The sequence below is a fragment of the Nicotiana tabacum genome, chromosome 7, assembly GCF_000715075.1.
Source record: "Nicotiana tabacum cultivar K326 chromosome 7, ASM71507v2, whole genome shotgun sequence".
NCBI lineage: Eukaryota > Viridiplantae > Streptophyta > Magnoliopsida > Solanales > Solanaceae > Nicotiana > Nicotiana tabacum.
In genome coordinates, this window is record NC_134086.1 from 99,036,221 (window position 1) to 99,051,015 (window position 14,795).

At 36.8% G+C, this 14,795-nt stretch overlaps 1 protein-coding gene across 2 annotated transcripts; it reads right to left on the minus strand.

The window, feature by feature from the left end:
• Positions 1 to 10,862: 10,862 nt before the first annotated feature.
• Positions 10,863 to 13,632, minus strand: LOC107825179 (transcription factor DUO1-like). 2 transcript variants are annotated; one of them, XM_075217398.1, is made up of 3 exons: positions 13,310 to 13,632; positions 12,212 to 12,455; positions 10,863 to 11,530 (listed from the first exon to the last, which is right to left on the minus strand). In XM_075217398.1, exons 1-3 carry the CDS (start codon positions 13,579 to 13,581, stop codon positions 11,021 to 11,023), a joined length of 1,026 nt encoding a protein of 341 aa, XP_075073499.1. In that variant the 5' UTR covers positions 13,582 to 13,632; the 3' UTR covers positions 10,863 to 11,020. The 2 variants fall into 2 exon arrangements, with proteins under 2 accessions (XP_075073499.1, XP_016507496.1); XM_016652010.2 differs by having other exon boundaries at positions 13,400 to 13,630.
• Between the last annotated feature and the right edge of the window lie 1,163 nt (positions 13,633 to 14,795).

Genomic DNA, 14,795 nt, shown 5'->3' on the forward strand with positions numbered 1-14,795 from the left:
CAGAAAATTTTCTGCCGATTGTCGAAAATTTTCTCGAAAAAACGGGGAAGCAATTTCAATACTTTTAAGTTCTAGGTCGCCCACCAGTATAATGCGGGAATACCTTTAAGTTCTAGGTCGCCCACCAGTATAATGCGGGAATACATTTAAGTTCTAGGTCGCCCACCAGTATAATGCGGGAATACCTTTAAGTTCTAGGTCGCCCACCAGTATAATGCGGGAATACATTTAAGTTCTAGGTCGCCCACCAGTATAATGCGGGAATACTTTTAAGTTCTAGGTCGCCCACCAGTATAATGCGGGAATACCTTTAAGTTCTAGGTCGCCCACCAGTATAATGCGGGAATACATTTAAGTTCTAGGTCGCCCACCAGTATAATGCGGGAATACTTTTAAGTTCTAGGTCGCCCACCAGTATAATGCGGGAATACCTTTAAGTTCTAGGTTGCCCACCAGTATAATGCGGGAATACATTTAAGTTCTAGGTCGCCCACCAGTATAATGCGGGAATACATTTAAGTTCTAGGTCGCCCACCAGTATAATGCGGGAATACATTTAAGTTCTAGGTCGCCCACCAGTATAATGCGGGAATACATTTAAGTTCTAGGTCGCCCACCAGTATAATGCGGGAATACATTTAAGTTCTAGGTCGCCCACCAGTATAATACGGGAATACTTTTAAGTTCTAGGTCGCCCACCAGTATAATGCGGGAATACATTTAAGTTCTAGGTCGCCCACCAGTATAATGCGGGAATACTTTTAAGTTCTAGGTCGCCCACCAGTATAATGCGGGAATACTTTTAAGTTCTAGGTCGCCCACCAGTATAATGCGGGAATACAGTTAAGTTCTAGGTCGCCCACCAGTATAATGCGGGAATACATTTAAGTTCTAGGTCGCCCACCAGTATAATGCGGGAATACATTTAAGTTCTAAGTCGCCCACCAGTACAATGCGGGAATACTTTTAGCTCTAGAGTTTGGAATCAGTAGCCCCACCTGAAGACGGAAGGTTACAACAGAGAGCCCCAAGCAGGAAAAACAATAAAATCCCCAGCACCAAGAAGCAGGCAACTGCAGAGGCAAGCGCGCAATTCAAAAGGAAAAATGAACGCGTCTCAAAAGAAGTAGTTTGGGAACGTTGTAGCATGCCCAGTATAACAATTCTGATGGAAAGACATACCACTGAAGAAACCATTGGAAGATTTAAAGAAGAAAGCCGTGTCCCCAGCAAATCAAGCAAAGTGATGAGAACTGACATTCATAAAAGGTGAAGGACCATCATCATCTCCAAGTTCACAAAATAGAGGCATCGGAGGAAAGCGATAGCCGACAAGAAAGCAAGGCAACAAGAACAAGTCGAAGATGGATGAGATTTCAGGATCCTCAGTTTAGCTTAGCTTCTTGTTTTCCTTTTAGAGCAATGTAACAGGGAGATCGGTTGAGCAGTAGCATCCTACAGCAGCATACAACAGCGCACAACAACAGCAAGCAATACAGTCACACGGTAGTCCCAGCTACCAAAATTTCCCGAACTACATTGACCTGATTCCTGTTCAGCCCAGGATATGTAGGAAACCTCTGAAGCAAAGGTTCGGTCAAATCTCTTTCAAAAAATGCTTCACATGGAGTATTCGGACGGGCAAAGATCGCTCGCTTTATCTTTGCGCGAAAACCCTTCGTGTCTTCGTGCAAAGAGGGGCAGCTGTAAGCACGTGATTTTTGCTTCACGGACAGTCACTCCAAAAGAAATAGTAACAAAGGACCTCGCTGTACAATTTTCAAGTTTCCGTAACATGTGCTGTTAGTCATGTGTGGTTCTGTCCATTTTGTCCATTTTTACATTATTAAACAAAATACAAAATGTGTATGTTCTGGTAATTAGACCATAATTCATTCAGTAAAAGAAAAATTCACAAAAATATTCTAGGGTGCGATTTAACCTATTTAAATATTTTGATAATTATGTTTGTTTGAATTTCATTTTTTATTTTTTAGTTTTAAGATTAGAAAAAAAAAGAAGAAAGGAAAAAGGAAAAAAGAAAGGGAGAAAAGAATGAAGGAAGCGGTTTGGGCCAAGGAAATAAACCAAAAATAGGCCCAAACCAACGATCTGACCCGGTCCAAACCAGGCCTGCCCAGGCACCTCCTGAAACGACGTCGTTTCAGGCAAATCAATCTGAGCCGTCCGTCCCAGCCGATCTAACGATTCAGGACTTCTTTCAGCGACCCACGTTCAAACCCGACCCAAATAACCAGCCTGACCCAATCCCTCACTTAAACCAAACGACCCCGTTTAACTGCCAAACGACCCCGTCTCATTTCTCAGCATCAGATCCAAGCCGTTGAGATCATCTGATCTAACGGCTCAGATCCAATCCCATAGACCATATATAAACCTTCCCTTATACCCACGCCCCCTATACCAACACCCCACCCCTTCGTCCCCAAGTCGAACCCGGACCTCCCATCCTCGAACCCTAGCAGCCGCCCCAGTATCCCTCGCCATTAAAGCCGGCGGCATGAACGCCGATGACCGCCTCCTGAACACCCTAGGACCACCTCATTGTCCTGAACACGAATCCACTAACCACGAGCCTCGAATCACTGTCGTTCGTCTCGAATCTTCATTTGAAGATTTGAGTCGAACCCGGATCTATGCCAAACCACCCCATCTTCATACCAGACACTCCCTGACCTTCCTCGTGACCAAACCAAACTTGGTTTGGTCCGAATCTACCCACAACTCCCTAAAAATCAGATCTGGAAATCCAGACTTTTGAAACACATGCACCTGGGGAACCCGGCCAGTTTTGACATGGGTTTGAGGTCTAATAGACCTTAATCAAGGTGTTCTCATGTGAGAACACCCTGATTAAAGTTTGTTCGGCCTCAGAAGGTCGAAGTTGAATCAGATTTGGGTCTGTTTGATTTAAACATTTTGGTAAGTTTTCCTTTCTTTTGTTTTATTTCTAAATAAGTTGTCAGCATATCTCTTTGTGTTTGGTTGTTATTTTGTTATTTTTTTGGATTTCTTTCATCTCTGTAAAGACCTTTTATTTGGTCAATTGATTTTCTATGTGTGTATTCTGAATGTACTCTGTGATAAACATGATCGTCGATTAGTTTAATCGTCAGATAAGTTAACTCATATAGGCCCCAGTAATTGAACAAAAATTGTCTGATGCCCTTTAGGTCCCTAAACATATTGTTTATGTGAGCGATTGATTATTACCTGTTATAATTAGTATAGTCGACTCGATAAATATCGTCGATTAGCTTTCTATAACTAATAAATCGAATGAGCTAATAATGTCGCATGACTAATTGAGCTTTGTCACTGACTGTATGCCCCAGCATTGTTTGAAATGGTTTGTTTGCACTATAAAATTGACTGAAAAGGTTCAGCCCAGGCAGTCTTGAGTTCGAACTTTCATCAGTTCAAAAAATGCTCTGATGCTGCAATAGGCAGGGGCAGTAATAATCAAGGTTGACAGGGGTATTCTGGGGTGTTAAAAAGAACAGAAGTAATTAGTTTAAGTGAGCTGACAAATGGGGTACTAAATTAGGATTAAACTAATGCCAATGGGGGGACAAGACACAAGAGTATGGGTTTAAAAGGAATACTAAAATAAGCCCATAATCCTTGATTAAAGAATAAACCAGGCGTGGGGAACAAGGGGGGCTGGCATCAAGAGATGCTCAAGCATGGGTTTAACAGGGTAGGGGCAGGCTGCAAGTTGCAGCATGGGGGCAGCTTAGCTGCACTTGGTCACTTTGGCTTATAAATAGGCCATTTGAGAACTGAAAAATGGCTGGACTTTTAGTCTTCAGAAAAAGAGAAAACAAAAGGTTGGAATTTTTAGTCTTAAGGCTGAAATCTTTAAGTCTTAAGAAAGAGTGGTGAGTTAAAAGAAAAGATTGAAAACATAAGAGAGGCTCGAGTAAGACATTGTAACCAAACACTGCCTGAAAGTGGTATAAGAATGCATTTTGGTCAATCTGTCTTGGCCAAGTTCTGTTGCTTGCATTGACTGAGTTGTTTGTGGTTGATTAAACTGGTGGTTTTACTGCATTTGAACCCTCAGTTACTGCTGCTATTTCTTTACTCTTTCCTGAGATTACTGGCTTGGCACTCGACTACTTGCTAGTCCTTGTATTCTGGGAGATCATTGTTGGTTGTCTGTGGCTATGGAAAACATTTGGTTTAGTTGGTTGTTGCTGTGTTGTTGCTGAGTATCTGTTGTTGCTGTGTTTACTGCATACTGCCTAGCTGATCATTCCTTCCTTCTTTGTCCTCCATACCAGGTACACAATTACACTACCAATGTAACTCGAAAGTTTGAGCAATGAGTATAAAAGAGAAGATCTGCAGATGTTGTTTATACACATGTACTGTTGTGTTGAACGTCATGTAATGTCTAATAGCTCATATTTTGGGATACTGAAGTTAGCTAACAAGCCTAGTTGAGGTCAATATAGGGTATCGAATGATAATTATATATGTATGCTGTTAGATAAAAGTGGTCTCAATGAATTAGGTTGCATCTCAGATTTAGTTTACTTTGCCATATATGCTGTAATGTAGTCCAAGCATGAAACTTGTACACTGTAAATTAAGTTCTTTCCTTTCCAATAAATTGCCATATATGACTCTTAAAATCATGTTTCAAGATAAAGAACACAAATTCAGGGCCTCAACCTCATGAAGGTCGAGCCCAGGTCGAAGACAGACCAGGCAGGCCCGCATCGAACGAGCAGTGGCCCAGGTCTGGCCAACCGCGCGTGGGCTGGATTTGGGCCCATGATTAATTGTTTGGCCGACTGTGCACGCAGCTTCGGTCCCGATTTGTTAAGCATTTCCGAATCCCATTACAAACAACTTGCAAGCATGTAATTAATTAGGATTATCTACTGTTTTCAATTGATAGAGACAAACACGACAAGAAACGTAGTTGCTATAGGATATCCTTTTAAAATAAGAACGAGATGAGCCTCGATGAAAATAAACAAAACGCGCATATGCGGGGCCCTTGTTAAATGTATATTATTGAAGCATTTAGTTTCCAGGACGGGTTGTTTAACAAATCTCACAACCCTCCTAAAATAACAACACGTTAGTCTCTTTAGGACACGCTTTAATAAACCTTACCGTCTTAAACTCGGGTGCACATTTATGTGACCCAAATCCAAATCTCGACGGATTCGAAATGTATTTCTAATTACGGGTACATTGATTGTGACGTGGTTCGAGATGCGTGTCCATGACGTTGCAATTTCATTTTTTTTAAAAAAAATAATAATAATAAGAATGAGATGAGCCTCGCCAAATAAAATACAAATTGCGGGGCCTTCAGTAAATATTTGCTTTAAAAAATTATTTGGACTTCGGGATGGACCGTTTAGTAAAATTCCACGGTCTTACCCAAAATAAATACGCTAGTCGCTTTAGGCGCGCCTTTAATAATTTAATTTCCTTAAACTCGGGTGCACATTTGATGTGACCCAAATCCAAATCTCAACGGAGTCAAAGTGTGTCGACGACCACGGGTACATTGATTGTAACGCGGTTCGAGATACATTTTCACAACGTTGCAATTCTTGATAAAAACAGTAAATGATAAAAGCGGTTAAAAGTTAAATTTTGCACGCAAGTTCACACTTGTATAAAATCAGATAATCGAGCCGAATATAACAGTTGAGCGACCGTGCTAGAACCACGGAACTCGGGAATGCCTAACACCTTCTCCCGGGTTAACAGAATTCCTTATCCGGATTTCTGGTATGCAGACTGTAATATAGAGTCATTATTTTCCTCGATTCGGGATTAAAATTGGTGACTTGGGACACCCTAAACCTCCCAAGTGGCGACTCTGAAATAAACAAATAAATCCCCTTTCGATTGTCCTTTAATTGGAAAAAACTCCCTTGTCCCCTCGCGGGTACGGAAAAAGGAGGTGTGACACATATATTCACCGATCTTGAGATATGCTGAGATAATGGATATCATTAGTTTCATTAAATTGTTTCATTATATGTCTAACCTCCGAACCGTTACTTGTTTGATTGTTGGTCAACCCGAAGTTTTACTTTTACCCAGCAAAATCTGGAATATGAAGCTGTTGAGGCATCTCCATTTCAATGGCCAAACCATATATTTACCCAATCCACAAGACGTGGAAAACAGTAAAAGTGATTTGGGTCTGCAACACCTACAGGAGCTGGACTCACTTTGTTTTCTTTGCTGTACAAAGGAGGTGCCTCACTAACCTAAAGAAATTGACTATTTCTGGTTACACTAGAGGAACCTGCACTAACTATAAAACTTGAAATCTTGTCTACTTAGAAAAACTTGAATCACTTAGCCTATATTTGGAGCAGAGAGTATTTCTTTCCCACCATCACTAAAGAAGTTGAGCTTGATCCGAACTCGTCTTCCCTGGGATGACATGGCAATACTTGCCAAGTTGCCAAACCTGGAAGTACTCAAACTAAGTTGGAATGCATTTAGAGGTGAAGTATGGGAACTGAATGATGAACATCAGTTCATCTCCTACTTTATAAGACACAGCCATATAGGTGGGACAAATCTTCAATGTCTGGTGCTCTCGGAAATAGGGGTGCAGCTTAAGGGAATCCCTCTAAGCTTTGTGGATATATGCAGCTTGGAGTCAATCGAGTTGTATCAATGTTACGGTCGTCATCTTCAGTGGCAGGATGCCTTCATGTCCGCATCTATGAAGGTAAGTTTATAACTTTGTATAATGCGAGTCAATTGGTTTTTTTGTCACTTTACAAATTTGTTTTTAGCTATATGACCCTACCCTTTTTTTTTTTTTTTTTTTTTTTTACACGTGAGAGATTTACTTTTACATTTAAGAGATTTGATTTTTACATATAAGAGATCTAAAAAGGTCTTTTTCTTAAATTCAAAATTATAAAGGAACATGTTGTACACATAGCACGGGACTATGTGAACAAAAGAAATATGTTTCTTTCTTTTATAATATTAGGAAAGCTATTTATCTTTTGTTATTTAACGCATCAAAAGATTACTCTTCTTTCATTTGTATCAGAAAATCACTTGTCTTTTGCTATTTCACATCAAAGGTCGCTAAAATCAGAAATTGATACTTATATCGGTCCACTTTAAGTAATTTTTTGGTCTTTTTTACATATATTAAGAATTCACCTTTTAGTATTAATTAACTATGAAATTGACCATACTAAATTTAATTTGCTCATTGAAAATATTACAAAATACTCTTAGACTGTTTACTCCAAGGATAACTTTAGAAAGGAGAAATTAAAAAAAATTAAGTATTGTGGACCACAAAAAAATATCAAAAGATCACTTAAAGTGGACTAGTGGGAGTATATTCAACTACTTTTTAATGACGCGACACCTGATTTTTTTAATTTAAGAAAGTGTCACGTTTATTTAAAAATGCCTAGATATATTACTTTTCGGCTAAAGTGATCTTTTGAATGAAATAATAAAAGATTAATGGCTTTTCAGATTCAAAAGAAAAAATTGAACCTTTCAGTGGCATAACAAATTAAAAGAAAAGTGACTTTTCTACAAAATGAAAAAGATTAATAATATTTTAAGTCAAATACAAAAAAAATAACTTACGAAAGAAAAGAAAATAAATTTGTTCGCCTATTTCAAATAGTTGTTTAAGCAATGAACCTGTCAAACTAGCTAATATACTGAGCTTGCTGGTTTTTTATTTTACTTTTCTTTGCTCCTCAAGTATTTATATTTCTCCAGATTAATTACTCCAAGTTACACTAGCTACGCATCATACTTTAAACAGTTTTATAGTAAGAATTATTTAGATTTCGTATCGTTGAAAAAGAAATTAAAGAAACAAGTTATATATTGAGGTTGCTTTCACTTTGGAGATACTTACAAAAATGTTAAAAGAGGCGTTTAGTGAAGTGCATGATCATTTCATCCGAAAATTTAAAACGTCGAGACAACCACACGTCTCCTCGGGTGCGAGTTTGAGTTAATTCATGAGGTGCAAATTGTTATGAACCAACACCAACCCAATCTCACACAAATAGTTATTGGGCTAACACGAACTATTGGACCGAGTACAAGCAATAGGGCCAGGTTAATCCCATTTGGGATCAAGGTTGAGTAATAGGCGTAAGACTGCTTCTATTATAAGGGGCAATGGTCTGTGTTATGGAATATTGTTGAGAAAAAATGTCGGAGTCCTCTCATCCCCAATTCTGAATCTAGCTTCTCATCCCCTTCTTATTTTCCAATTTCACGTCCATTAGCGTTCTTCCCATCCTTTTTGTTTTACTATATAAATTATATTATAGGGTTTGGAATAGCACTATGTCCTTTATTTCATCCTTCTTTTTTCTCACTTCATATTTTATTTTCCTTTTCTGGTAATTGCATTTGTAGGATATTCAATTTTGAATTGCACTAATTGCTATTGAAGTTAGAGTTGGACCTACATAATAAGATAAGATAGGGTGTATTGGCACCCGAAAATTTCTTCCTGTATGCATGCGAATATCTGCAAGAATTTAAATGTATGCGATAATATCAACTGTATATATGATCAGTGACAAATTTAAATTGGGTAATGTGCACCTTGATAGTTATTCATTTTGTCTCAATTTATATGTCTTACTTTTCTTTTTAATCTCTTTAAAAAAAGAATGCTCTTTTTATATTTAGTAACTCATTAACTCCAACATTCCACGTGACATATCTAAGACCACAAGATTCAAGGATATTTTAGTACATTACACACGTCTTTAGTTTAAGACTGTAAAATTTAAAAGTCTTTATTACTTTTCTTAAACTTCCGTGCCCAATCAGATTAGGACACATAAATTAAAATAGAGGGAGTAATATATTCCAATTATATGACATCATTTGACTGGGTTCGAATGTTAAGAAAGAAATGAATTTTTTTTATAACTTGTGGTCTAAAACAAGTCTTAATTCTGAGTTAAATTATTTTTAAATATAGAAATTTGACATTCTTTTCAAAATAGTCTTAAAAAAAGTGTGTGCCATATATATATATATAGAGTAATATTTTGGCTTTGCAATTGTACCGTTTTCTCTCAATCTCGCCCTTTATTATTATTAAATTATTTTATTTTATCATTTATCCTATCTTTTTATATAGTAATTTTACCTTGTATCATAATTTTTCTTTATAATATTGCAAGTTTCTTCTTCATATTGCTGGTGCGTAATATCATGAAACGATGACAAACGATACAATCTATCCAAACATTATATTTATCAAACGATACAGTACAATACAATACAGTACGATACGATCCATTATGAAACGATGCGTAACAACCATCCAAACAAGCTGTAAAACTCTCCTAGACTTCAACTTTGACCTGTATTGATTTTTTTATTGATAAGATGCTATTGTAGTACGAACTACGGTACTAAAAATCTACAATATTGACTTGAATTAGAATGTCATTTTCCTTCCGTTGACTCTGAAATAGTAACAGACTTTTTAACCCTCTAAATTATGTGGTCCTTAATTTGCAAATGAATTTAAAGTTAAAATAGCAAGGTCTAGCCAGTTTTTGGATTGGTCATTCAAAAATAGTCACTATTTTGCTACAACAGAGACCGGTCCAACATAATATACTGGAGTTCGGTGCACCTGTGTATGAACTTCCAGCATATTATGCTGGACCGGTATACTTTGCTGGCTCCAGTATAATATACTGGAGACTGAAGCACCGGTGCTCCACACTCCAGTATATTATGCTGGACCGATATATTATACTGGAACTCCAGTATATTATGCTGGAGTATTTTTCCGAATTTTGAACAATGTTTTCGTTCAGATTTATCTTTACACGAAAAATGGCTAAATTTTGATTACTTTTGAAACTGTGGCTATTTTTGAATGACCACTTGTACATCTGGCTATTTTTGAATTTCTCCCAAATATTCACTACCGACTGTGATACAATGGTCAATAAAAGCATTTAATTTCATGATGAACTCAGATATTATTTATATATTTTATAGATGTCACTGAGTAATAATTTCTTATTATTAATAATTTCAAAAAGAATGTTTAAAAAGATCGTAATCGAAGGAAGAACTATGTTAATTTCACATAGCGATAGATCTAAAGCAGATAAACTTTGAATAGGTCTAGTTCATTAAAAGAAAAAGAAAACCCCGTGGATATCATGTTTTAAATTTTGAAACAGAAATGATATAGCATCGATGGAACTGCCAAATAGCAATAAAGCATTAAAATCACCTAAAACAAAAGGGGATAGATGAACAACACATCTTTTCTAGTTTTGAATTGGATCAAGATAAAAAAATGTATAGAGAATTTAACTAAATCCTTTTACAGCGTCAACAAATAACAATTAAATTAAATATATTATAAGGGAAGCCTTGGAGTAACTGATAAAGTTGTTGTCATGTGACCAGGAGGTCACGATATGAATAATTTTATAGTTACCAAAATAGAACTGAGAACCGAAGGAGATTAATTATAACTTAAAACTTTAAATTCCCTATATGAAATGATTTATGAAATGCTTGCAGTGATATAATTAGCTTTACCATGCGACTTAATCATTCATTCAACAATTGTAACTAAAAGCTTATCCAGTATATGCATTGATCAACAATTGGCAAAAACTGAACTCGGTCGTATTCGTATTAGGCCCATTGGAGTAAAGTACTCTCTAATAAAGACGACTTCATATTCAGGATTCGAATTCGCGTGAGACCTCTGGTTTAGAATTTTTTCCTTTATATTGTGGAAGATACAAAAAACAACATGCAAAATCTTCCATCAAGCCATCAGAGAACACAAATCTACCTGATGAAGAACTGTTAGAAGCAGTTAAGCACTAGGTCAATTTGTCTGTAACAAAGAATAGCTAAATGGCAATATTCATGTCACATAGAACACTACATATCTGTCCAACAAGCTAGTAAGAATGCCCTTCTTCCTGTCCGAAATAGACTAATTACTACATCACCAATTGAATGGACTTGGCAGTGGATCGATATGATCAAACATATCCATAGGGAAGTCATCGATGAAGCTATCTGGTGTAAGGGGGACGTCAATTTCTCTCTTCATAGTAATAATCTCAGAGCTTTTCTCTGGTCCTGACCATGATGCTGGTACAAGAGGGACTTGCACATCTCCTATGTCTGAAGCACTGAGCTGCCCGAAAAAATCTAAGAAGTCAGATTCCTCAAGTTTCATGGGTAATATTTGACTTTCCAGTGGGTGACCAAAGTCAGCTTGCAGCGGAATCTGAGGAAAGGGGAGTGTAATCTGTGACCCGAAGCAGGTTCTTTTCTCATTAGGAATGAACTCAGGTTGAAGCAAATCTGGCTCGAAAGGAAGTGAAGTTGAATTCACTAACTCTGGCCATTGGACCATGTTGATTGTATCAGGGTTATTCATATAGGATGATGGGCAATACTGGGACATGGACAAAGACCTTTCCTCTGCCAATGAGCTCAATTTTGGTCCCTGAAAATTCAATAAAAAGAAAGAGATAATCCAATCCACAAGCTGAAAATGACAAATTGTGGGGATAACTATTCAGTGAAAAGGCATAAACATGCAACCTTATTCAGAGGCGGATCTAGGATTTTTAGAATGTGGGTGCACTACCGAAGAAAGGAGAAAAAAATGTGTTAAGTGGGAATTGATCCCCTTTTCTTTTAGTAAATAATTAAATATTGAACCAAATGCACCATTAAAACTTTATGGAGCATGGGTGCCTCCACATAATATTAGACCAATTCTAGGAAGTACGTACATAAAATACTTAGTTTGGCGGAAGGACCATGGGTTCACGTGCCCCGTAATTTTAGCTATAGATCGGCCCCTGACCTTATTGACTGGTTAAGAGTAAGACAACTACAATTAGAGCTTTTTTACTTATCTTAACAATGTTTCTTTCTATCTGAGAAGTTTTGACTAAACTGTCACAGACTGACCACAAGTGAGGAAGCTGAGAGATACAATGTCCATAAGTTTTCAAATGCCCATTTTACCAGATCTTGAGAAAAATACCAGTCAAAAATGTCTCAATGTCTCAGCTAAACCGATATAACAGAAGATTCATTTAAATAAGTCCGGTAAAATTTGACAACACTAGAGGATAAACCAGAGAGCAGTATAGGGATGAGAAGAATATAGAATTACCTCTACTGAAGGAAGTTTTTGAAGAGCAGGAGGTTCCCTGTTGTTACTCTTCTGGGGCTTACTAGGCTGTGGTACTGAGGTCCGCATAATTCTAGCCAATTTCTTCTGCCGGCTACTCCAAAAATTCTTGACATCATTGTCAGTTCGTCCAGGCAAATAGGTTGCAATTGTAGCCCATTTGTTCCCAAATTGTTCCTGAAGTTCAATCACAGTCCTCTCCTCCTCTGCTGAAAACTTCACTCCACTACTCATTCAAAAAGAAAAGAAAATGAATAATTAACAAAAGAGGTATCACCTTCATTTCATCAAATACATTTCCAGTTTGACAGAAGCAGATGCTAACACTAAGCATATAATCAAACATCTGATACGCATTGCAACATCATCACTGCTATAGCAGCAAATCTCACATTTTGAATTCTCCGTCCAAGTTCAACAATTTAAGCGAATTTACAAGAAGAAGAGAGTAAAAAGCAAACGGCATATCTTCATAAAGAAATATAGTAAAAACAAAAAAAAAAATCCAGTTTGACAGAAACACAATGCTAACACGAAGCATATAAACAAACATCTGATGCGCATAGCAGAGTCATCAGTGCTATGGCAGTAAATCTCACCTTTTGAATTCTCCATCAAATGTCAACAATTTAATCGAATTTACGGGAAGAGCAGAGTAAAAAAAGCAAATTGCATAACTTCACAAAATATTACAGTAAAAACAACAAACCCCACCATGCAAAATACTTGAACACAATTTCCACAAAGTCTCAGCAAATTGTTAAATTCTATGAAAAATAAAAGCAGAAAAAGAAACAATTTTTTTGGCAATTATAGTAAGACAAAAATAGCAGAACAAAGAACCCATAACCGAAAACCCTTTCTACAAGCAATGCATTAAGTAATTCCAACTCTTCCCAACCCCAACAATGGGAACCCCACGATGAAATGCTTCAACATAGAACTGAAACTCCACAAAATCTCAACAAAATTGCAACTTTAACAACAAAAAGAAGAGCAAAAACAAAAAACCCTCAACCAAAAACTCAGTTTTGCAAGCAATGCAACAAGAAATTCCCACAATGAAAATACTTCACTTACAACAGAAATTTGGCAACCCAACAAATGATGAGTACAAAGAAGAGTGACGACAATTGAAAGCAATACTGTAGAATGAAAAGATGTACTAACTTTTTCAAGTTGGGGCGAAGTTTATTGACCCAACGAAGACGACAAGACTTGCCAGTACGCTGTAAAAGGCCTTTGGATCGAATGGAGCTCCAATCTCTTGGCCCACATTTCTTCACATGCTTTCTCAACACCTCATCTTCTTCCGCTTTCCACGGCCCTTTCTTTATCATCGAATCACTCATTGAAATCTTTCGTTATCAATTCGAAGTTGTGATTTTGTTTTTCAATTCTGGGTTTTTGTTTACATTATATATTAGTAATAGTAATAGTAATTAGTAATGTGTTTTATGTGTAGTGACAGTTAAGGCGGTTACAGGCACTATCTTCCCACCATTTACCCCTGTTCCCGTATTTTTCTGTCGAGTTCAAATGCGGGGTTCAAATTACTTTAATGCCCATTATTTCATTATTGCATGTGTACATAAATACTTCGTGAAAACCATGGGCTTTTTGGGAATTTCAGGCTTTATTGGATAGGTTTCCGACCAAAAACCCTAAGTTGTTAGAAAATTATGACTCGACAAAATTTGTAGAACTTTAATTTGGAGGAAAGTTTCACGTCGAAAAAATTTAAACACTTTATTCACATCTACTTGCCAAATGCACAATCTTTAAAAAATAAAAGATTATTACTATAAAACTATTTTTAGATAGTTGTACATTTTTTAGAGACTTATGAGTGTTAAAACTCCATTTGTTTACATTGTCAACCTCTTCAATTGGAACAAAACTTAAATTGAAAATGATAGTTTGCCTCTCAAAGGGCTTATCGAGAAATGAAGTTGCTGGGGAAGTCAAGGATTTCAATCCATCTTGAATTCCTTATTTGAAGTTGCAATTTTCTTTTGTCTTCTGGTGTTGCTAGGAATGCAAAATGGTTTGATTATTGCATGCAGTTGCAGCAAACTGTTTTTTTTGTGACCCTTTTGATGTATTTCAGTAATCTCAGCAAACAGTTATATGATGTAGATCGAAACTCTTCTTGATTTATATTATTCTAGATATAAGGTTGGATGAATTTATTTTGTTATGATGATGCCATCAGACTACGTTATAAGTTTTTTGTTATATATATGTGTTGCAAGATGGTTTGGCTACTTGGAGTTTTGTTATAAGCTTGCATATTATTGTTGATGTTACTATGCGATTGGTTAAGGGTTTGTTTAGCGAGTCACACTCACTTGGTGCCACTCACGACTCTCTAACTTTAAGTTGTAAAAAATATTACAGAAAACCCAAAATTAAATGTGTAAAACAAACAATAAATGTGCAAGAAAAATCTTTTGAGGATAAAGCTTATAATAAACAGTGCTATTATTGCCATAAATACATACTCCTATACTATGTTTTTTGGGCAACTAATTTATATAAACATGATCGCTAGTCAGTCATTTCA

Bases quoted from the DNA above. Each gene is read 5' to 3' on its own strand.
- LOC107825179 (XM_075217398.1), bottom strand. From the start codon at position 13,581: ATGAGTGATTCGATGATAAAGAAAGGGCCGTGGAAAGCGGAAGAAGAT. The intron at 12,456-13,309 runs GTAAGTGAAGTA...TTGAATGAGTAG, and splicing joins TGGGTTGCCAAATTTCTGTT to TGGAGTGAAGTTTTCAGCAG. The intron at 11,531-12,211 runs GTAATTCTATAT...TTGAATTTTCAG, and splicing joins AAAAACTTCCTTCAGTAGAG to GGACCAAAATTGAGCTCATT.